Source organism: Mchenga conophoros, linkage group LG1 (genome assembly GCF_057382185.1).
Source record: "Mchenga conophoros isolate Kocher_MC1m ecotype Shallow Benthic linkage group LG1, M_conophoros_male_GT1.1, whole genome shotgun sequence".
Classification (NCBI taxonomy): Eukaryota; Metazoa; Chordata; class Actinopteri; order Cichliformes; family Cichlidae; genus Mchenga; species Mchenga conophoros.
In genome coordinates this window covers 2,596,330-2,619,417 of record NC_140526.1, presented here as the reverse complement: position 1 = coordinate 2,619,417, position 23,088 = coordinate 2,596,330, and the positions used below count along the sequence as shown (strand labels likewise).

Here is a 23,088-nt window from a genome sequence, read left to right as displayed (position 1 = left end):
GATCCTGACGTCGCTCAAAATAATCTCTTTTCAAACGTGTTGTTTGAGGCGTGATGATTCACTGAACTTTGACCCTTTGCTCCTTGGTTTTAGTGAAATCTGATTGTATACGCTTTAGGAGGAAGTCTCGTTTCTTTTTGTTTGGTGTCATTTATGACTTGTGTTGTGATTTTAACCTTTGATACTTTCAGTCACTTTATTGCAAAACATTCATTCATTTAGTAGTTTTCACTTCCTGTTTAGAGTTTCTAATCGTGACATTTTACGCTGCACAAAGTGCAACGAGCTCTTCGGTGGGATGAAGTTGCCGCAGTGATTTCTGGGTAAAACCGACCAGGGACACATGAAAGTTCGTGGAAGCGCGTCTGCGTGCTGAGTTCTCATACTTGGTATTAGCAGCTCGAATCAGGAACCAGACACTCGATATCTGAGTGAGGTTGTGAGAATGTGGTTACTGACTTCTACGAAAGCAAAGTTTGAAAATGAACTCAGCGACTCCTCTTCACTCACTACATTTATTATTTATTATTTTACCTTTTCACAGAGATTTTAACTCTTTAATGTCACTTTAAGGCAGCGGTTCCCAAACTTGTTTTTGCTCCTTTGTTTTACAAGAAAAATGTTCGCGCACAAACACATCCTCCAACCACACGCGCCCATTTTTTTGCTCCATTGCGGTTTATTTCACAGCTCAAACATTTAGTAAACAATTAAGCAAATACAAGTAATCTGCAATAAATCACAGGCAGTAATAAAATAAACTTCTAACTCTTTCACGCTGCGTCCGCACCTACACGGGTATTTGTGAACACGCAGCTGTTTCGTCCGCGTCACCGAGAACGGAGGTTTTTTTTAACTCCTTTTTGCATTTATGTGTGGACGAGGAATACAGAGTTCTTCATGCAACGTCAAAGGTATATATGCGACTTTTTCACGTCACGCTGTGGCCACGTTATTGTTTACATGAGATGAATCGCAGATGGAGACAAAATACTGTTAATCTGACTGTCTGCAGGTTTACATGCAGTCACTGTCCCTCCATTTACAAAGGCAGAGGCGTCACGGTGGGATTATTTTACGTGTAGTTGTTTTTTCCTGTGTAATAATGTTCAACATTGCATCAATACATTTTTCAAAAAATGCCTCTCTGTGCAAAATGGGTTTAAAAACATAAACAGCTGTGGGATCCTGTTTGTCCGTGATTTACACAGCCCAGCGCTGCTCCCGACACAGGGGAAACCAACCCTGCAGGGAGACCTACCTCTGTACCTGTGCAGGTGAAGCCAAAGGGAAGATTTGCGTCACCATATTTTCTCGTCTTTGGCTTAGAATGGAGCTGGTTTGGAAACATATTCAGCGATGCTTCATCTCCTGCTTTGCGTGTCTGTGGGCGCCTGTGCTCGCAGTGTCCAAGCGTTTAGTTTTTTTCCTTTTCATACCGCGCCCCCCCCTGCCATGGCTCTGCGCCCCCCTGCCATGGCTCTGCGCCCCTCCTAGGGGGCGGCCCCCCCTTTGGGAAGGTCTGATTTAAGACATTTTGTAATCGTTTCCAAAAAATGTGAAATACACACAAAATCTACAACAGAAAGATATAAAACACTTTTATTTAACTACCTAAAACTAATTCATGATCAATCTGTGTAAAACTGTGTTTCTGTGTGTATTCTTCTGGTTTCACTTCCTCCTGTAATGTCTGCGTTTGTCATAACATAACATTATTATAACATGGGTGCATGTCTTCATGACTCACAGCTGCTCTAAATAAAGCAGTCGCGGTAACACCAACAAGCTCAGACAAGGACTCAGTGGGCTTTAAAGCGTACAAAAATAAAGCTTTTATTGTGAAAGGTGGAGCAATGACGAACAGACATTTGAAACTTTCAGTCACAGTACTTGGTTTCTCTCATAAAAAACATCCAAAAAGAAAAAGTTTAAAGGTTTTAAACTAGAAACATTTCTGTGTGATCATCATTAATGATCAAAGTTCTGCAACAGTTCAAAACACATGAGAGCAACAAATAGCTTCTTTGATCATTTCTGGGATTCCAGACTCAGATGGTTGTGGGCTTCAGAGTGGTGGACGAGACGTTTGTCTTCATTTCTTTAGTGGTTTCAGGTTCCAGAGTGGTGGGCGCTGATCTTTTCTTGAATTCTTCCAGATGCATCTGCGCATGTTTCCATTCAGGATCAAGGCAGAACTTCTTCTTCCGAGTAGTGACGCTGTAAGAAACACACGACACGTAGTGTCAATGCACACGTCACAACATCGCAAACAGGGCCACTGATGGAAAGAAGCTGAAAAATAAGTCACACAGCAGCCAGTTTCATTTTTCTCAGTACTTAGTTTTACCAGTCGATGATGAACACACAGAAGACGATCAAATTTACTGAGTTTCAGACTGGTGGAGCCCAAACATGGAGCCAAAAGAGAGTGCACGCTGGTTTTTCATAATAAGAGCCTCCCAGTTCTAACTGCACTTGTGTAAGCCTACTTCACAATAACATACTACAACTGTCTCAATCAGAAGACTAGAGGCAAAATAAAAATCTCAAAGTCAAAATGTTCTAAAATCCTCTTTAATTGCAACTCCTCCAAATTCGATGCCTCCTAAATGAACTAAAACATCAAAGATATTAATGCAGGTTAGCCGCACTCTACAGTTCTGCATCTGCACAGAGACCTGCAACACCTGTAACCTGACTTTCATGTACTCACATGATTGCATCACGACTGCAGCCGCTGGTCTTCATCGCATGCTTCACCTTTGTCAGTGGTATGTGGATTTTATTAGTGACGACCTCGCAGCATTCGACACCGTTTATCACCATTTCCATAGCGACTGGCACTGTGGACACACACACAGAGTTAATACGAGTGCAGCTCAGACTCACGGCGCTCAGATGTCAGAGGTCAGCGGTACTCACTGGCAGAGCTGTGCTTCAGGAAGCAGATGAGCGTCAGGACTGTGAGAGCCAGCAGAGTCTTCATGGTTCCCGACACAGACAGATGTTCTTCTGTTGGAATGTGCAGGGCTGATGTGCTCTGAGCTGCTCGCTGCTCCCTTTATATCCGACGTCCACGTTCATGGCTCAGTGTGTTCTAAGAAGTCACGGTTCCCCTTTGGTTCCACTTCTTCTCCTTTCTGACAGGATTCAGAGAAACCCCTTACAGAGGATTTCTTTTTTTTAAATGATGTTAAAACCACCAAAGAAAAATGCAACGAAATCTCATTTTACTTTTAACTAAAATCTGTCTTTGAATATCACATTTGATCTATTTCTCTCTTTTTTTATTTCTCTGATTTGTTGTCAATAAATCAGAGAAATAAACTCGGCAGAGCTTTATGTGAAAATTACAAACTGATCGGTCTGTATTGGCAGAACTCATCCGATTTGAAAACAACAACAATGACACGACCCTGTTTGAGTAAGTACTCTGGTGACAGTAGGAAGGAAAAACTCCCTTTTAAAAGGAAGAAATACCGGCAGAACCAGGCTCAGAGAGGGACGGGGCCACAAGCGGCTGGGATTTCTCATTTTAAATAAATAAAAATAAAGTCCTTCCACGGCTTCATTAGAAACATTAGAAACATTAAAAACAGTCACTTGGTTTCCTCTGGGACCCTCTGACCGCAGAGCCTCGACACTGCTGGTAGATGCAGAGGAATGAGTAGAAAAGATCATAGCAGCTATGTTTAATATGTTTGATATGAATTTAACTTTATAAAGCACATATGGTACAAGTTGTAGTGCAGTAGTAATGGTAGTAATACTGTTGTAATGAACAGTAATACTGGTAGTATTAGCAGGACAAAGTCACAGTGCTCCAGTCAGCACGACCTCTGACCTGTGAGGTCGGAGCACAGATTACAGATCTCTGTTATTCTCTTTCATTTTCAGCGTGTTGAGTCTGAAACACAAACACCTGTCCAGGTACTCGCAGGCCGGACTGCAGCGCTGTGGGGTGACGTTGTGAGTTGTGTGGCGGTTTTCACTTCCTCGTCCACTTCCACCAGAAAAAAGTTTCTGTGAATCTGTTTTCACACTTTGAGAAAACCCGCACATTTATTGTGACTGTGTGCAATTTTGTGTTTCTACTTCCTCGTTGTGGTGAGCTCGTTTAGGAGGCAAAAGGAGAGAAGTGGAAGAAAAACAAGCGTATTTCCTCTTGTTGACTTTCATCATGAGCTTAAATGTGTTCATTTAACTTCAGAGGGAATTTTATTTGTCTTATTCATTATTTTATATGTGTTTGGCTTTTCAAAATAATGTGCTTCATGTTTTATTTGATCTCATTTTATTTTGGTATTTTTATTGTGTCATACATTAATTGATTTACTTAAATAAACCTCTGTTTGCTGTGACACATCAACTTATTTAAAACTAGAAAACGTACTTTGTCCTCAGTGGTGTTTGACACCAGTCTGATAGTCTTTGTGTTTCTGGTGCCTTTTTGGGTCACGACTCTATATATTTAAAAATGCACATGCTAATATTGCACCCGTGTTCAAATGTGCTTTTTAATAAATCAGGGACAGTACATTATGTGAAATGTTTGGAATATACCTGCTGAAATATGATATACAGTCTCTCCATAGTGAGGGAAACAAACACATGACCTGCAGGCCAGCATTTGGTGCAACAAGCAGATTCCTTTCTTTTAGTCTGAGCCTATCAGTGCTGCAATCAACTCACTCAACAGAAGAGAACAAAAGGACCGGTCCCACTAAATTAAGAGGGACGGCCGGGGGCATTCGTATTGTGCTGCTAGAGGTGAAATTCTTGGACCGGCGCAAGACGGACGAAAGCATTTACCAAGAATGTTCCAATGTGCCCATCTCACATTGTGCGTCAGAAAGCTTTTTCTGAAAACACGGGACTGTTGCTTGCTTTGATTGGACCGCAGCCAGGCTCGCTGAAGCCAAAGCCCTAAAAGTTGTGTCCCGGTTGCGTCAAGGTGTTGAGTCACTCAGAATTCACTGTTTGCATTTGTGATGATAAGTCATAACAAGAGGAAACTCCTTCCTTCCAGTGGTGACTAAAGGGATGTGCATCTGCGAGGAAAGTAGGACGTAAATAATTCAGAGCAGAATAGAGTGAGACGCCTCGTCAGTGCGTCAGATCCATGAGGAAAACTACCCAGATCTGCGTGTTTAAGCAGTCAGGTTCATTTTCCTGCATTTATTCAATTTTCATTCTTATCTTTGTAAAGAGATAAGCAGCAGCTTTGCTAGGAAAACTGGCAAGTCCCGTTTTTCCTTAACGGGAAACAGAAACTTTTCATCTCTGTGTAATTCCTGCAGACCAGGCTGCATGACATCCCAAATTAACCTGCTGCTATCAGCCTATTTCAGCTTCACTGACTCAGAGAAATGTGAAGCTGTAAAACTGAAAGAACGTCTAAGTGGAAAAAACAAACCGAACACTTTCCCAGAAGCCAATCAGTCCCCCAGACTCTCGTGTTCAAATGTCCAAACTTACAGCAGAAATAAACATGTCATGTGTGGACGTAACACAGCTATAAAAACTGTTTCAGTCTCTAAAGATAATTCCCCCTTCCATAACAGCAGGCACACTGCACCACCTTTTCTCCAACAGGCTTCATCAGGACCAGACTTAGGGAAGGGAAGCTGTCTGCTTACACCCTATGACAGAGAGAAGACAAAACTTAAGGACATGCAGTACTGCAGCCTTCAAAATAGAGACAGTGTCTGTCTCCTAAAGAGGGGACGAAGCTGAAGGCTCTCCCTCCCATTCTATTTTTAAATACTGTAGGAAGAACAAGTAGGCCTGCAGTGCAAGAGCGAAGTGCTCTAATAGGGTGATATGGTACTGTGAGGTCTATCACTGCATTTTGGATTGGCTGGAGTCTTTTGAAAGAACTTTAAGGATAATAAACTTCATGTCAAAATGGGACACGCCCCCTAGGGTGGTTGAGAATGACCAAGCAAAGATCCTGTGGGACAGATACAGGCGGACAAATGGCTAACCAACCGGACATAGTGGCGTAAGACAAGCAGAGGAAGACGGCTGTAGTGATCGATGCAGTGATACTGAATGACAGCAACATCAGGAAGAAGGAACACGAGAAGCTTGAGAAGGACCAAGGGCTCAGAGAAGAGCTCGAGAAGATGTGGAGGGTGAAGGTAACGGTGCTCCCAGTGGTAGGGACCCCCAAACTGGGCAAGTGGCTCCAGCAGATCCCAGAAACAACATCGGAGACCTCTGTGCAGAAGAGCGCAGTCCTAGGAACAGGAGCAGCTCAGATACTGTGCAGGACCCGAGCTTGAAGGATAGACCGCCCGCAGGGGTGAGTGGGGAGTTTTATTCATATTTCCATTTTATTTAAATTGACAAGTTTAGATTGTCAGTTATTTTGATTTTATTTAAATTTGTTCTTTTAGTGTAGTTTGAATTAACTATAATAACCTGGTTAGGCAGACTCCTGACGGCCTAATGCAAAAACTTCCTTCTTGTCTTCAAACCTGTATTCTCTCTAATGCCCAGCAGGGGGCGAGTCCCCTGCTGCAAAGACTCAGATTACACAGGTCTCCAAAAAACAAAACAAAACAAAATATTTTCAGCTGCATGGGATATTTCGGGTAAATTGTATGTTTTTTAGGGTGCTGAACCCAAAAATGATTTCATTTCCCTCCATCACGTTCAGTTTTTTGCAAAACACGAGTAGTTTACATTAAAAAAAAGCACAACAGCAATGAAAAGTATCAATAATTTAACTGTGCACACTTTTTCTTTAGCTTTGAACAAAATAAACCTTTTGGGACACGACCATCTGAGCTCCTCACACCGCCAAACCCACCGTACCCTCCCCCCTCCTACTGACCCCCCTCAATTCCTCACATTTTCTAGTTGTATGTCTCGCTCTTAGAAACATTAAATTAATGTAAGGAATCCTTATTGGATATGGTTTTTTGATTCAATTATAGGATACCAGATTTCAGTTGAAAAAGGTTAATTACAGTAAAAACATGAGTGTTGCAAGAAAACCTGATGAGGTGGAACTTTTAGAGGATTTTTCCCAGTGAGTAAAAATCTATAAGAAACAGTCAAAAAAAAAATCATATACAATGTTCTGTTTGCAGACCTGTGTTATTTGGATGTCAATAAGAAACTGAGCCTGCTGCTTCCTTTATCTGTGACCTCAGATTCAGTTATTTTCCAGTGGATTTATGTCAGTGCACAGTTACATTTCACTAATTCTGTAAATTACTGAAAATGAACAAAATGTCTGCATTACTCGATTATTCACCCGTCATTCTTAATTTCTTGGACACTTTAATGTCACCTCCCAGCGCTCTTCACAAACTTCACCCTTTGATGCTGTAGTACAGGAAGATGGTGTCGCAGGTGTCGACTGGAATGCCCCTGAAACTCTGCCGCCTTGGCTGGATATTTTGCAGAAAGTCCCACGTCACATTCCTGTACGTACATCAGCCCGACCGAAACAACAGAAGGCTGTTCATGTTTGCATCACTGCGTCATAGTGTGCATGCAGTATGCTGCATGCACATGAGGGAAAATCTGCAGAAATGCCTCAATATCATTATATATTTAAAGTATGTAAATATGCAAAGAATCCCAAACAGCTCTTCTTGGTTTCATCCACAGTTTGTGCTTTTCATAAATCATAGCAGTTAGACTCTGTTTGTCTGAAACGCTGAATTATAGACAAACCTAAAATTCCTGACACTAAACAGCCTTTTACACACATCTAAAGCTTCCATCACTGTTACATTATTTCGGTAAATTTTGCCTGTTCCTCTTCCTTTTCCACTGACACCAGGTAAGCAGTACACCTGGGAGGTTAGGTGCTTTATAAGAGTAAATTCCTGCCTCAGATATTCACGAGTATCCATTGGGGCATACGTACAGTGGGGCAAAAAAGTATTTAGTCAGCCACCGATTGTGCAAGTTCCCCCACTTAAAATGATGACAGAGGTCAGTACTTTGCACCAGAGGTACACTTCAACTGTGAGAGACAGAATGTGAAAAAAAAATCCATGAATCCACATGGTAGGATTTGTAAAGAATTTATTCGTAAATCAGGGTGGAAAATAAGTATTTGGTCACCTCAAACAAGGAAAATCTCTGGCTCTCACAGACCTGTAACGTCTTCTGTAAGAAGCTTTTCTGTCCCCCACTCGTTACCTGTATGAATGGCACCTGTTTGAACTCATCATCTGTATAAAAGACACCTGTCCACAGCCTCAAACAGTCAGACTCCAAACTCCGCCATGGCCAAGACCAAAGAGCTTTGGAAGGACACCAGGAAAAGTATTGTAGACCTGCACCAGACTGGGAAGAGTGAATCTACAATAGGCAAGCAGCTTGGTGTGAAAAAAATCAACTGTGGGAGCAATCATCAGAAAATGGAAGACATACAAGACCACTGATAATCTCCCTCCATCTGGGGCTCCACGCAAGATCTCATCCCGTGGGGTCAAAATGATCATGAGAACGGTGAGCAAAGATCCCAGAACCACACGGGGGGACCTGGTGAATGACCTGCAGAGAGCTGGGACCAAAGTAACAAAGGTCACCATCAGTAACACACTACAACGGCAGGGAATCAAATCCCGCAGTGCCAGACGTGTTCCGCTGCTGAAGCCAGTGCATGTCCAGGCCCGTCTGAAGTTTGCCAGAGAGCACATGGATGATACAGCAGAGGATTGGGAGAATGTCATGTGGTCAGATGAAACCAAAGTAGAACTTTTTGGTATAAACTCAACTCGTCGTGTTTGGAGGAAGAAGAATACTGAGTTGCATCCCAAGAACACCATACCTACTGTGAAGCATGGGGGTGGAAACATCATGCTATGGGGCTGTTTTTCTGCCAAGGGGACAGGACGACTGATCCGTGTTAAGGACAGAATGAATGGGGCCATGTATCGTGAGATTTTGAGCCAAAACCTCCTTCCATCAGTGAGAACTTTGAAGATGAAACGAGGCTGGGTCTTCCAACATGACAATGATCCAAAACACACCGCCCGGGCAACAAAGGAGTGGCTCCGTAAGAAGCATTTGAAAGTCCTGGAGTGGCCTAGCCAGTCTCCAGACCTCAACCCCATAGAAAATCTGTGGCGGGAGTTGAAAGTCCGTGTTGCTCGGCGACAGCCCCAAAACATCACTGCTCTCGAGAAGATCTGCATGGAGGAATGGGCCAAAATACCAGCTACTGTGTGTGCAAACCTGGTAAAGACCTATAGTAAACGTTTGACCTCTGTTATTGCCAACAAAGGTTATGTTACAAAGTATTGAGTTGTATTTTTGTTATTGACCAAATACTTATTTTCCACCCTGATTTACCAATAAATTCTTTACAAATCCTACCATGTGGATTCATGGATTTTTTTTTCACATTCTGTCTCTCACAGTTGAAGTGTACCTCTGGTGCAAATTACTGACCTCTGTCATCATTTTAGGTGGGGGAACTTGCACAATCGGTGGCTGACTAAATACTTTTTTGCCCCACTGTAAATGTTTAAAGGTTATACTTATGTTCCATATATGTGTGCACGGTAACAAAAAAATGCATTCTTCATTTTTTGTGCATTTTCTATGAGTTTCATGTACAAAGGATGATTTTCATGAGACAGATCAGGATTTACGAGGTCGCCACAGATAACATATGAAAAAGTCCAAAGGAGCTGCAGACTTGCTGCCAAATACACCGACTAAAATGACACTATAATAAAAACTCGTCAGGTTTCCGAGGCACTGACGTCCCACCGACAGACAGAAGGCTTCATGTTGGTCTCTGTGTGTAAACGCCGTACACGTGCAGGACTGCTGAGTGTGAGATTACAACATTTCTGACATGTTAGCTGCGAAAACAACTGAAAGGAATATTTAAAAAAATCTGAGGATTAGATTCAAAACCCAAAACAATGACAGTGAGAATCCGTCATCCTGAATCATTGCAGGTGCCCGAACGATGATGTGAGTGTGGAAAACCCGTATTGCATGCCCTGGTTTCCTTGTCACTCGCAGAGAGGAAGTCGGTCAATGGGAGTGAAAGGGTTCAAAGAAGCAGGAAGAATCGGCCTTTTAATTCTAATCAGACACATATCCTCTTTCCTCTGTGGGACAGTGATGCAATGAACAGGTTTGACACACAAGTTATTTATAGAATCAGTGGAGGAAGCTGCTGAAATTGTTTGTTTTTTAATTCAGCGTAATTGTTAATTGTTAGACTGGTTTTGTGTGAAGGCATCAAGCTTTAGCAGCAGGCTGAGGTGAACTATTAGCTACTGCCTGTGTTTTTTAAGATTTAAGACTTTTAGAATCTTAAGACGACGGCACAAACAAACTCGTTTCAAGTTCATTTTAAACGTAAAGTTAGGACGTCTCACGGGCTGATCTGGCAGGCGAGCTCTGCTTCTAAATACAGGCAGCAAGGCTTTATAGCGAGAGGGAGGAGACTGCAGCGGCATTGCATCACCTCACTGGTTTCTGTGCCAAAAAGCACCGTCAAAGACACAAAGAGCATAAACTCCACATAGAGTAAACAAGGAAACTCTAGCATAAGACTTATTGTGATAACAGAGGCTGGATTTAATCAGTAACTTGTAAAAGCACTGTTACAGTTTCACTTTGAATCATTCAGCTGAAGGCCCGTACCCTGAACGTTTACCTTAATAAAGAATCCCAGAAGGATCTTAAAGACATTTTAAGCTGAAAGATTGCGAGCTTTGTTTGCCCTGAATTTTACCCCACAGGTACCAAACAAGCTTCCCTCTCTCTGCACTGAGGGCTTCAGAAAAGCTTCCAGAAGCAAATGCACCGTTAAAAACACAGGTGGGAAGTGAATAACTCGCTCTTATCCTGGTGTGACAGAGCTGACGTCACACAGACCTAAACATTAGAGAAAAAACTGACTGAAACGTTGGTGCTGAGCCTGTGGACAATTGCCACAGACTGTAGCCGTGTCCCAATTCATAGGCTGCATCCTTCAGAGGCTGCATTTGTAGACCGACTACGTCACAGCGATGGGACGAAGGCTGTCCAAATTCGAAGACTCCAACAAATGTGTCCTCCTTTTCCCCAGATTTGAAGGATGGCTCGGGTGTATCCTTCGTAGCCCACCATATCCCATAATTCATAGCGCGGCCCAGCCAATTCCAGCTTCCAACATTGGCGGCAGCTATTTAATTTTAATATTACTCTTATTTCTCTTTCTGGGTCACAAAATAAAGTTTTAAGATAATTTCAGGCGAGAATGTAGCTGTGTAAACTTCAAATATCAGCTCGGTTTATCAAGACATCGCATATTTGAGACGTCTGTTACCCACCAGCTTGGAGCGGACCATGAGGTCAAGGCTCACTAGAGCCGACGAGAACAGCGAACTCCCGGCACATTGTTTTCAGACCCTCGCGGTCTTTTGCTACTCAGGTTAAACATGATACATAAGTCACTTAGATAACTTAAACATGTTATTGTTTGGCTTTTTTCAGTGCTTTATTTGTTCCTGAGTAAATCGGTTTGGCTGAGATTAAAGTTCTAGTTTTCATAAACGTCAAACAAAAAACTGATTAAACAGAAGTGTGAGATGGTCGAGTTTATTAAACTCTACAGAGACAGCGGTGACGCTGAAGGCCAGACCGTCCCATTTCACAGCCTCACACTTACGGCTTTCTCTATCTTCGAAGGACCCGGCCTACGTAGACCGCGAAGGCCGGGTCCTCATGCTGAATTTGGACACAGCATGTATGTAAAGGATGGAATTAGGCACCATCTTTAGTCAACAACTGATTTTGGACTCTGCAGTCAGACACATGAACATTAGCAGTGTGGCTGCTGCCACCTTAGACTTTCAAAGCCAGAAGTGACCACATTTGGATGACAGGCTGGCGTGCTAAGTTACCAGCTAACTCCAGTTAGCTCACTCCACAAGCTGCATTAATTTAAAAGGCCAGTAAACCAGGATAGCCAACAAACTGTCAGTCACACGTGTCCATCAGGTTGTCTACAGTCTACCATGTACTTACAGTTTCAGGGGTGAGGGGCAGTGAGCGCACCCAGCACAGCCAAACCCTGCAGTCTTTGTTTGCTGTGTGTGATCTGAGGCGACACTCAAAATTCATGCATTGCACAACGACTTGGTGTGTGTAATGTTCTGCATGTGAGTGAACAAAGTCTTAATTAGAGATTTTCAGAGAGTCCTGGACAAACAGCACACTCGAGCTGCACACGTTTAGGCCGCTCTGTGGTATCCATGGTTACCGAGTAACAGCGGGAGTTCAGAGCTGCTGAATGGAAGCGTCGCATCATCTCAGTTCACTCTAATGGACTACGTTGTACTGCAGCGGTGGATCGTGGAGCCTCACAGTAGGTATGAAAGTTATCCCCATGCTAGCTGCGCCGCAGAGGCACAAGCTATGTCCCAATTCATAGGCCGCATCCTCCTGAGGACCTGGCCTTCGCGGTCTATGTGGGCCGGGTCCTTCGAAGTTATCCAAGTTATCTAAGTGACTTATATATCATGTTTAACCTGAGTAGTGAAAGACTGCGGGGGGTTTGAAAATGATGTCGGGGGAGTTCGCTGTTCTCGCCCCGGTCAGCTGTTCGCCCCGGTCAGCTATCGAGCTGGTGGGTAACAGACGTCTCCGAAAACGTTGGAGCACTTTTGCAAATATGCGATGTCTTGATAAACCGAGCAGATATTTGAAGTTTCTACAGCTACATTCTTGTGTAACACAGAAAGAGTAATAAGAGCAAAATTATAGTTTAAGTAAAATTATAACTAAGTAGCTGCCGCCATTGTTGGAAACAGGAATCGGCTGGGCAGCGCTATGAATTCTGGGATAGGTTGGGCCATGAAGGATACACCCGAGCCATCCTTCAAATCCGGGGAAAAGAAGGGCGCATTTGTCGGCTGCATTTGGAGCAGCCTTCGAATCAGGACAGCCTTCCTCACCTGGCTGTGATGTAATCGGTAAGTAAGTAAAATTTTATTTATATAGCACATTTCTAGATAGAGATCACAAAGTGCTTTACAAGATATAACAGATTAAAAAGACAAAATACAAACAAAGTTAGCAAAAGGCGGTCTACAAATGCGGCCTCCGAAGAATGTGGCCTATGATACGTGCCTACAGTTTGCGTTTGAGATGCATTTTTAAAAGGTAAGAAGTTAAAAACAGCTCTGTATTTTAGCAGCACATGTTTCACTTGGCTAAGCACTTGCAGGAAGTATATGAAGGCTATATGACCTACGTGATGAGGCAGGGGCCCTGCAGGTTATCAGCCCGGCTTCTCTCAGCCTGAACGCAGCACATTCTCGTGAGTTATTCTGAGCTGTCACGATCTTAGGGTTTTCCTCACTGGGCCAAGGGGAGGGGCAGCAGGAGGAACCGGTACGTAGCCCCGCTTCCTGTGCGTGATCATACTTCCTACATTTGTCATATCAAAATTACTACAGCGGCTGAGTCCTTCATTTTTAGGTTAGTTCCTTTGTATTAAGAGTTTATGCCTTTCCTCACAAACTCCCCGAGTGAAAGTAATTCATGTGTCTGTATTTTCCTGCTTAGTTACTGCCTCTCACTTCCTGTTTTAACTTGTCAGCTTAATGTCTCTGCATTTTTAATCGTCTCTGCATGCTCCTAACCAGCTTTGGATGGCGTTCACTCTGCTGACCTTTATGGAGGTTTCATCAGATGAAATAAAGGCTCGCCTTTGTTGCTTCAGTCAGTTTTCCTCATCCTGCTCTTCAAATTCATCAACCCTCCAAAATAAATATTTAAAATGTATTTAAAAACAAACACTAAATGTTTTGTGTTTATTTCCTCCTTCGACTTCTGCTGACCTCAGAACCTCACTCCAGCAGCAGGAAGTGAATGTAGTCTGACGCTTGAGTCAGCTCGAGTGTGTCATTGCATCACCAGGACACATCTGTGGAGTGATAGGGTAACCACAGGGTGCGCCACACACAAGTGCTGTTATTAAAGTATGAGGGAGCTGCGAGGGCTCCATATTCCTGCTGGTGGTTCAGCAGGAGGATGGGTCGGGGTGGGAAGATTTACAGGGATGAAACTCAGTGCCTGAGAACTGATGTCATATCATGTCATCATGCACAAAAAATAGAGCTGAGACCATAGAGAGCTCACCGGCTAAAAACTGTGAATTAAGATAAGATCACAATCTGATTCATGCAAATACTCACATTGTGAGAACACACATCATGAGTCACCCCGCTGCTGTAAAGTAACTCATCGCTCCCACTTTTCTGTAGCCTGCTGTTCCTGATGCTGACAGTCCACGTGACAAAGTTCCCACATTTTTCTACAGAAAAATATGAGCGATGAGTGACTTCACAGGAGCAGGGTGACCCCAAGAGGATTTTTTTCCATGTGAAGAGTCAGGAATGACCTCGTTTTATTTTTAAATACATACAATACAGTGTTTCATGGCGCTGTGTTGACATTTTGAAAACTTTTCATTTGAGTTCTTCTTCTCTCAGAAAAAGAAGCCGACAGAAGCTTTTGTGACTCTGATGTGTAAACCCTGAGATGTACTGTTGAGGATCAGAACAGCAGCAGTTGCAGAAAACCTGACAATATTCACGTTTCAGACGATAAACCTTTTTCTGTAAAACATAAACATCTGTCTCTACCTTTAAAAAAACAAACCAACAATGAAACGTGTGAAATGTTTAAAAAGAGCTCACGGCGGAGTTTATTAGAGGTACGAGGCTGTCTGCTCGCGGTGTTCTGAGAAACCATCCTACTCTGACAAATCGTCCTACTCGTATTATAATTTGACGGTGACTTGTGACTAACCCTACCCATAACCTTAAGAAGTATTCCAGAGAGAAAAAGTTAATTTGGGTTCGGTGTTATGCGCATGCGCCGCGTCAGCGCAGAAACATTGGTTAGGACGTTTTTTGACCGGTCACAAACACAGCGCACAGCCAGCAGAGGGGCGGGGCCGCAGCGAACTGTTTCTCATGCGGAAATGTTGATTTTGAGGAGATCCCCATGGCAACCAGGCAACCGTAGGAGCTCCGCTTGTGTATTTAAAGCAGCTTCAATGGAGCGTCCGCCAGTCTCAGCCGTCCGAAGTCAAGATGGTCGCGAGCTTCCTGCAGTTGGTAAATCACATCACATTAGCGCCCCGGGCTCGCGGACAGCTCTCTCTGACTCTCACGCGTGTTTCTTCCACTTAGCAGATCTCTCTGCTGATCCTCCACGAGCTCTGCGCCGCCGCCTCCAACTCCACGTGTCTCAGCGCCGAGAAGGTGGAGGCCCGCGAGCGAAAGTTTGACGTGAACCTGAAGAAGTTCGGCCTTCAGCGCGACGCCCGCGAGGACCAGAATCTGACTACCTGCGAACACACCTGCGAACAGGCTGCCCAGCAAATGCACGAGCTCAACGGCCGCGCGCTGTCTCCGTGGCGTTACTAGTAAGTATGGAACCCGCAGAGGGACAAAAATGCTCAGACAACAAACAAACAAACAAACCTGTTCTTTGCCTCATCGTCAGCATTTAAAGCGCGCTTTGGGGAGCAGGTTCGACACACTTTTACTTGATTTTAAATGTAATTTATTTAAAATCATTAAAAGTTGTTTAAAATGTTATTTTAATGATTTTTTTTTTACCATTCTACTTATTGAAGCCAGTTTAGATGATGGTGGAAATGAGAAATCATTTGTGTAGATCATATTTGTAAAATTATTTGAGTACATTTGAAACGATGTTGTGTTAATAATACTAGTAATAAGCTGGCAGATGCCTGTATATCTGCCTCTCTGTGTGCATATGTAAGGTTATATGTATATGTAGCTCACATCTTTTTTCCCCTGTATTTAACAAAACCAAAGGAGTCACTCAGCTTTGTGGATAAATGAACGTTATCTCATTAGATGGCATGTGCTGCTCTGTGGTTAATGAAGTACATAGTTAAAGTAAATAATTATGTTAAAAGCAGAATTTTTACCGTTTTGTTGCTCACATTAAGTCATTCATTCAAAGTACAGTAAAAAGTATTTAACTTTTGTCCGCAATAAACCTGCATGTAGCACACCAGTGAGTTAAAAGTGTTATTTTAGATTAATACTAATTCCTGATTCATACACCACTATCATTAACTCAAGTGCTGTAAACAAATACTTGCAGCCAAATGTACATGAAGTAGGCTCCTCACAGCCCTGTTTTACTAGCATAAAAAAAAATAATTTACTGCATATATTTATATATGGAGGATTTGGAAAATGTATATGTTATCAAGAAACGGTAAAAAAATAAATAACAAAATGAGATGGCAGCTTAGTGAAGTAAGAGTTCAGTGAACTAGAATGTGACAAAACAGGTCTGTGTTCATGTAGCACACAGGTGTGTTGCAGGTGTCAGCTGCAGACTAAAAAAAACTAATTCTAATCAGTGTTTAAGGTTAACTACAGATGTCATTGCTGGGTGCAGTGTTACCAGAAAATGTGACTGTAGCTGAGATGTAGATGCATTTGAGAGTATATACATCATGCTTTGGTTCAGCAGCAGGTATGGTGGATGTTTTTGACAGTAAGTAAGATTTCATCAGAGTGACGGCCTGTGGAGGAGGCTGCACAGATGTCTGTTGGCGTACAGTGCTCTGTAGCGCCTACTAGAGGGCAGGAGTGGGAACAGGTTGGGTCCATGCTGTGATGGTCTGCAGTGGTGTTGCCTGCCTGTTTCCTGATTCTAGATTTGTACAAGCCCTGAATGGAGGACACGTCAGCAGCAGCAGTGACTTTCTGTGCAGTCCTGACTTTCCGGTGTATTCTGTTCTCGTCCTGTGTGGTGGCCAGTGTTGGTCAAGTTACTTGAAAAAAGTAATCAGATTACAGTAACGCATTACTGCCCATCTCTGGTGGTGGCTGATCCAAAGTTTGGATGTGCAGAGAGCAGGCTGGATTATTGCGGAGTAGAAATGGATGGACGGCTGCTGAGCTGGTTCAGGAAGTTCAACCTGGAACCAGCGAGCAGATGAAAGCTACCAGCTTTAATATTAAACGAGCTTTGATTTGAGAAGCCGCGTATTGTCCTGACTGAATCTGCTGTGTGTTCACTGTCTCCTGCACGTGTTGAGGTCTTTTCTGTCTGTCTGTGTCTCCAGCATAGACCGAAACGACAGCAGGTATCCACGTGACATCATCTTTGCCGAGTGCCTTTGTAAGGGATGCATCATCGACGGGCGCGAGGTGAACGACTACAACTCTGTGGAGGTTCGGGCTCCGATGGTGGTCCTGATGAAGACCAAGTGTAAGGACGCAGACACATATCGAGTCCAGAAGACGCGTATCGAAGTCCCGGTGGGCTGCACTTGTGTAAGGCCCAAAATTACTAAGTGATCTGAGAAACTAAGCTTTACTCACACTGAAGGCCATTTATAGCTGTGCAGCACCTTCACTTACACTATAAGAATATTTATCACAGCTTTCTGCCTGCACGTGAAAATGTTTTCTGTAAGTAGTAGTAGAAGATTTTCTGTCCTGAAGCTGCCAGTCCACACCACAATATCTCAGCAACTATCCAGGCCCGTTTTGGTCTGGATAGTTGAGAGAAACTAACCGTGATCGGTCATTCTGGAGTCTTAATCATAAACAGCACCAACACTAAAGCGCAGACAGACTCAGAGGCTTCACGTCCTCAAAGAGCCTCAGACCTTTGCTGTGTGACAGAAAACTATTAAAGCTGCTGCGCTGCTTTGTGCAAATACATATCAAGCTTATTTAATATAGCACTTTATCTCCAACTACCTGTAACTTTCCTTCGTCATTCAGACGTTACTTGCAAGTGAAAACTGGTGGTGATTTCTTTTTGTTTAACCTCCTAGGACCTGGCGTCCACATATGTGGACATCGCATTTTGGGTCGTCTTGACCAAAATACTCAATTTTGCTCTACAAGGGCCTGATATCCACTAACAAGGACATTATACTGCCACTGTTCTATCGAAATTTAAAATGAATGTCCTCATATGTGGATCTAATTTTTCTCAGAGACAAAAATCAGGTAAAAAAAACAAAACAGGTAATTCTTTGTTTTTACATCCATCAGGTCCCAATCAGCCCAAATAGCAAAGAGAAATTAAAAATGCATACCATGACAGAGTTTGGGTCTTAGGAGGGTAAAACTGAGTTGTGATGAAGACGGATCCATCATCCGTCCGAGCGTCAGTCTGCTCTGTAGAGTTTAATGAGTGACTTAAATCAGGCAGGACTGCAGTCAGTCAGGTTTTTTGATTATTTCTTGGAATAACTCGTCTGAAAGCAGCTTGTTTCCACCTTTCAGTAAACGTCCAACCAACAGACCAGAAACTCCAAAGAAAGTGAGATTTCTTCCCATGTTTTTTTAAAATTAAAAAGTCTCTTTTTCCTCACACGGTTAAAACTGTGAGACCTGCAGGTTTAACCTCTGAAGCACAGAGACTTCACCAAAGACACGAGGATGTGCTTTCACACTTTAGTATTTATTTTGTTGTATTTTATTGTATTTTTTGAGTAGTTTGCACATGCAGATTAATGTGAAATGCCACTAAAGCAGAGTGCCGCTGTAGCTTCACTTTATGCCAGAGCGGCTGGAAGCGTGAACAGAAGATGAATAGTTCAACATTTGGGCAAATTTGAGGCCAGGAGACGTTTGCTTAGCTGAGCACGAAGCCTCGAGTTTTAATGCAACGATGAGTCCAAGGAAAGATTTTAGTATGTTTCATTTACCAAAGAAGAAGCAGAGAGACAGTCAGCTGATCGACTGTTTCACGGTCAGTAACAGCATCATGTAAATGCACTGAGTTTACTAAGGAAGAGTCCATAATTACTGTCGGGACTTCAAATAAATATGTTTTTAATGTGACTAATGTTGTTGTCAGATGGATGCAGAGCAGTAAAAAGCTGGTGAGGTCTCTGACCTGCAGCAGAGTAAAAGTCAGGATGCTCGAGCTCGGAACAAGTGGCTGAAAATCCTCTAAAGCTGACTTGGTTTGGATCCTGGCAGAAACGCTGTGAGCCTTTACAGAGACGCACCTTTTTCTGCTCAGCTTAGCAAACAGCTTCATGGCTCCACATTTAGCAGAGCGATGTGAGAGCGGTCCGACCCCCTCAAGCTGTGAAGGAATCAAATGTTAAACTATGCAAAACAGGACAGTATTGGGCACATGCACAATATGAAGAAGCTGCACATGAATTAGCTTTAAAGAGACTAAAAAGTAATGAAGAGAGGAGAATGAATGTGAAGAAATGTTTTAGTTTCACTATATTTCTTTGAGATATTGTTCATGTTTTTATTTATTTGTATTTTCATGTGAGGTAATGATGCAGATTTGATCCCTTTGAAGAGATTTTTAAAGCTGTTTTTGTCAAACTGTCAGTTTCTGCTGGATAAAGGTGTAAAGCAGGGGTGTCAGACTCAGTTTGCATTGTGGCCACATACAGCCCACCCTGTGTTAAAAGGCCCGGACCAGTGAAAGTGGCCTTTCTGTCAGCGTAAAGAAGCTTAAGTACATATTTAATCCCTGACATGTGTTCATATGAGACCAAGAAGGGCAGTCTGCACAGTACAGCTCAGTTTTTCTACGTGATAAATAAAAGCAGCTGCAGGAAAGAAAGAAACCTGCCAGCCTGACTCTTTGGGCTTAAATGTTCAGAGAGCTCATTCCTCACACTGTACTTATAAAACACCAAGTTTTTGTTAATTCACAGAAAACTTTTACTGTAGTCTCATTATTGAAAAAAGAAATTTTCTGCCCTCAAACTGATTTTCTGTTATTTTATTTCTGTGTTATAGTATGAATGTGGATGGTGGACGTCTTTATCAGTAAGAAAAGCTGCAAACTTACGGAAATACAGTTAAAAGGGCAAAATGTATGCCTTCCTTCACTTGTTCCACCGGCCGAATTAGTCTTTGCTGGGCCCCGAGCCTCCTGTTTGACACCCCTGATATAAAGACACCTGTGAACTTTAAAATTGTATTTTTATTTATTTAACCAGGAAAAATAAAACTCTTGAGATTAAAATTTCTTTTACGAGAGTGCCCTGGCAAAGAAGCACAAGGCCTGACTTTTTGCTGTAATTTGTGTTATAAATGTACCGTGAAAGCTTTGTTTTTATTTCTGTAATCTTTACGTTATAATTTCAGGAGAGTTTAGAAGCGAACCGGGTGTGCGCTGACATGAAGCCGCGTTTATTTCATTTACACTTGTGAAATCCTCCCTGACTCCTGTGCGGCTGATCGTTTCACCTCAAAACGGTTCAACATCTCCTTAAAAGAACATTGTGTAACTATTTTACTGCCAATAAATGAATTTGTTTCTATGATTTGTCCTTTTGTGTCTTTTCTGTAAGTCCTCACAAGTGTCTACATACAGCAGTTTCCTTAATCTGTCACATGGGGGCGCTGTTTTGCATAGTTTCAGCATGACCAGTTTTGGATTCTTTGCGTTAAGACGCCGGGGAATCTATCTTCTGAACTGGTTCGGAAATCCAAGATGGTATGATCTGTCATCTTCATGCTTCCCGTCCTTCCGTCATGACAGGGATAAATGTAAGGAATGTGGAAGAGCACAGACTAAATGTAACGACTGCAGTGGACATGTAGGGAACAAAGGTGGTGCAGAGGTGTTGGGTGGTTATGGCATTAAGGAGAGAAATCCTGATGTGCAGCATCTTCTGTGAAACATGGAAATGGGTGTAGAAGGTGCAAGGCGGTGTCAGATGGTAGTCTGTAGGATGGCTTTAAGGAAGAAGCAAGCGAAGGCAGAGGCAAGGATTAAGTGGTGGAAGTTACAGAAGGACAAATGTTGCTCAGAGTTCAGAGAGGAGGCACAGGATGACTGGGAAAATACGTCTCCAGTCCAAATCCCAAAATACTCCAGTACAAGGAGTATTTTGGGATTAAAGTATTTTTACTGCAGAGCTGCGCCTCATTCAGGGATTGTTGGGAACTTGTGTTACTGCCCGGCAGACTAAGATAAGCAGACATCGCCACCAACTGGACAAAATTATGTGGACAAGTGAGGACAAATGATCTCAGCGAGGCAGAATATGTTTAATTTGACTTATTATTGCACCCACACAGGACACTTACATTTCCAGCTCATTCATCTGCTGCTTCAGTTCTTCATTGTTTGGATTTTGGGCAATAACAACGTTGTTATTATACAGAAGGACAATCAATGATTTTCCAAGTGGATTTTCTCCAAGCTTCACTGTAACAGTAAAATCATATTTCATTGGTCCCTCTATGATCATTTCACTGAGCATGATGACTTTTATTTTTTAGTTTTTTGGTTTGTTCTCTTTAATTTATTTTGACCATGTAAACAATACAAAGAAAGCTCATTGAGAAAAATAAATCAAATTCACTCCAGCTGTTCTGATTGGCTTGCCCTCGAGAAGGAGTGGGAGGACGTGCACGCTGATCTGATTCCACCTCTTCTCCAAAAATTATCAGTTGACATTTATCCAGCTTCCTTACTGATATGAACCTCAATAAGAACATTTTTCTAATAAGCCTCTACGTAAAATACAAATTATTATCATCCTGTTTTTGCAGCCTGCACACATCGAAGCTGAATAAATACTCCAGTGTTGGAACGTTTGCTGTACAATGTGAATACGGACAAAGTGGTCGCTAACTAAACCGAGACGTTCGCTAATATTCACCATTTTTATGATCTCATTATGATCTTTATGCCTCTTTTTTGAAGTGCTTCATGTCTGTGCAGTGCTCCACAACAAAAACACATGCTCTGACTCTTTCTGTTATACTTTTGTTTCAATTAGATCTGCAAACCTCAGCATTTTAAGAACAATGAGTTAGTATGAATAACACTGAAAATGATGGACACTGTAGTTTATAGTTACTGCCCCAGACTTCTGCACAATGGCTTAAATAAGCTGAAAGCAGCGAAGAGTCGAGACTATGGAGTGATGTCAAATCTAATTCCCTTCTTTAGTACTTTAAAAGTATTTTAAAGTTTTATTTTAAAAAAAGCACTTTTAAAAATACTTTAAGTTAAGGTGAAGCATTAATTATCAAGCCTTTTAAATACAATGACACGAGTTCAGTCGCACTACTTGGTTTAGCTCAAGACATCAGAGAAAAATAAACTTTCAAAGGTTTAAACTGAAAACGTTTCTGTGTGATCACAGTCGACCACACATAAAGTTCTGCCGCAGATCAAAACATACACGTACACCGTGTTCTCACAAAAACACAGTCAGACACAATCAAACACAATCAAACAGTCAAACTAGAGCTGGGCGATATGAGATTTTTTCATATCACGATATGTTTTTTTCATTTCAGGCGATAACGATATCTATCACGATATCAGCCAAATAACTATATTTGTAAGATTTAAATGTGCCGTTGCTCACAAGTAAAATGTGAAATAATCAGCAGCTTGTTTTTATTTAAATATTTATTTCCCATAATAAGTTCAACAGGGTAGATGTACTTAAGGAACATGAGACTTTTTCAGATAAATAAAGGCAAATATTGCAAACTACACAAAAGGCAGCCGCTAAAGCGTTTAAGTTTCAAAATAGAACAAACGAAACAGACTAAATTGTCAATTCCACTTAGAAACAAAATATTAATTCTAAAAATAAATCTTAGTTTGTTTTACAGAAGAACAGACAAAACTGACTAACTTTTGTCAATATCAAATAAACTGAGAACTAAAAGGAAATTCTCAATCTCTCCTTGTTGTATAGCTTAGCTTTTCAAACAGCTGTAACAGTTACGTTAGTCTGACAAAAGCCGAATGACGAATCAGCGCTTCCAGTCAGAGACTGAGCTGCACCGCTTTATTGTATTTCCAGACTTGCTTTCGGCACAATTTACAGTGCGCGCTGCTCTGTTTTTGTCAGACTTGAAATAGCAGAAATACCTTCACACTGCGGAGCTTCTGTGGCTCTTCCGTTGGACAGTCTCTCCGGCGTTGGAACCATCATCTGTTTTCTCTTCGGTCACGCTCTCGGTTGATGTTTCTCTAGTCGGCACACTCATTTCCTCCATTACCCGGTGGCACGGCGGCTGGCTGCTTCCCAAACAAATACACATGTGCGGCTTGGCACTTGTGCTGTACGTC

The 23,088-nt window shown here is 42.3% G+C and overlaps 2 protein-coding genes across 3 annotated transcripts; one reads left to right on the top strand and one right to left on the bottom strand.

Moving 5' to 3' along the window:
• Nucleotides 1-1,876: 1,876 nt before the first annotated feature.
• Nucleotides 1,877-23,013, bottom strand: LOC146582691 (uncharacterized). 2 transcript variants are annotated; one of them, XM_085276199.1, is made up of 4 exons: nucleotides 22,888-23,013; nucleotides 2,926-3,165; nucleotides 2,717-2,846; nucleotides 1,877-2,220 (listed from the first exon to the last, which is right to left on the bottom strand). In XM_085276199.1, exons 2-4 carry the CDS (start codon nucleotides 2,987-2,989, stop codon nucleotides 2,052-2,054), a joined length of 363 nt encoding a protein of 120 aa, XP_085132325.1. In that variant the 5' UTR covers nucleotides 2,990-3,165; nucleotides 22,888-23,013; the 3' UTR covers nucleotides 1,877-2,051. The 2 variants fall into 2 exon arrangements, with proteins under 2 accessions (XP_085132325.1, XP_085132240.1); XM_085276114.1 differs by lacking the exon at nucleotides 22,888-23,013 and having other exon boundaries at nucleotides 2,926-3,527.
• LOC146582692 (uncharacterized) lies at nucleotides 5,047-20,280 on the top strand. The gene is made up of 5 exons (XM_085279579.1): nucleotides 5,047-5,065; nucleotides 6,102-6,310; nucleotides 15,189-15,421; nucleotides 17,111-17,321; nucleotides 20,130-20,280. Exons 1-5 carry the CDS (start codon nucleotides 5,047-5,049, stop codon nucleotides 20,193-20,195), a joined length of 738 nt encoding a protein of 245 aa, XP_085135705.1. The 3' UTR covers nucleotides 20,196-20,280.
• Nucleotides 23,014-23,088: the final 75 nt, after the last annotated feature.

Coding starts and splice junctions, on each gene's coding strand:
- LOC146582691 (XM_085276199.1), bottom strand. CDS start 2,989: ATGAAGACTCTGCTGGCTCTCACAGTCCTGACGCTCATCTGCTTCCTG. Junction 2,847..2,925: donor CCTGAAGCACAGCTCTGCCA/GTGAGTACCGCT, acceptor GTGTGTCCACAG/TGCCAGTCGCTATGGAAATG. Junction 2,221..2,716: donor TGCAGTCGTGATGCAATCAT/GTGAGTACATGA, acceptor TGTTTCTTACAG/CGTCACTACTCGGAAGAAGA.
- LOC146582692 (XM_085279579.1), top strand. Junction 6,311..15,188: donor AGGATAGACCGCCCGCAGGG/GTGAGTGGGGAG, acceptor TCCACTTAGCAG/ATCTCTCTGCTGATCCTCCA. Junction 15,422..17,110: donor CTGTCTCCGTGGCGTTACTA/GTAAGTATGGAA, acceptor CTGTGTCTCCAG/CATAGACCGAAACGACAGCA.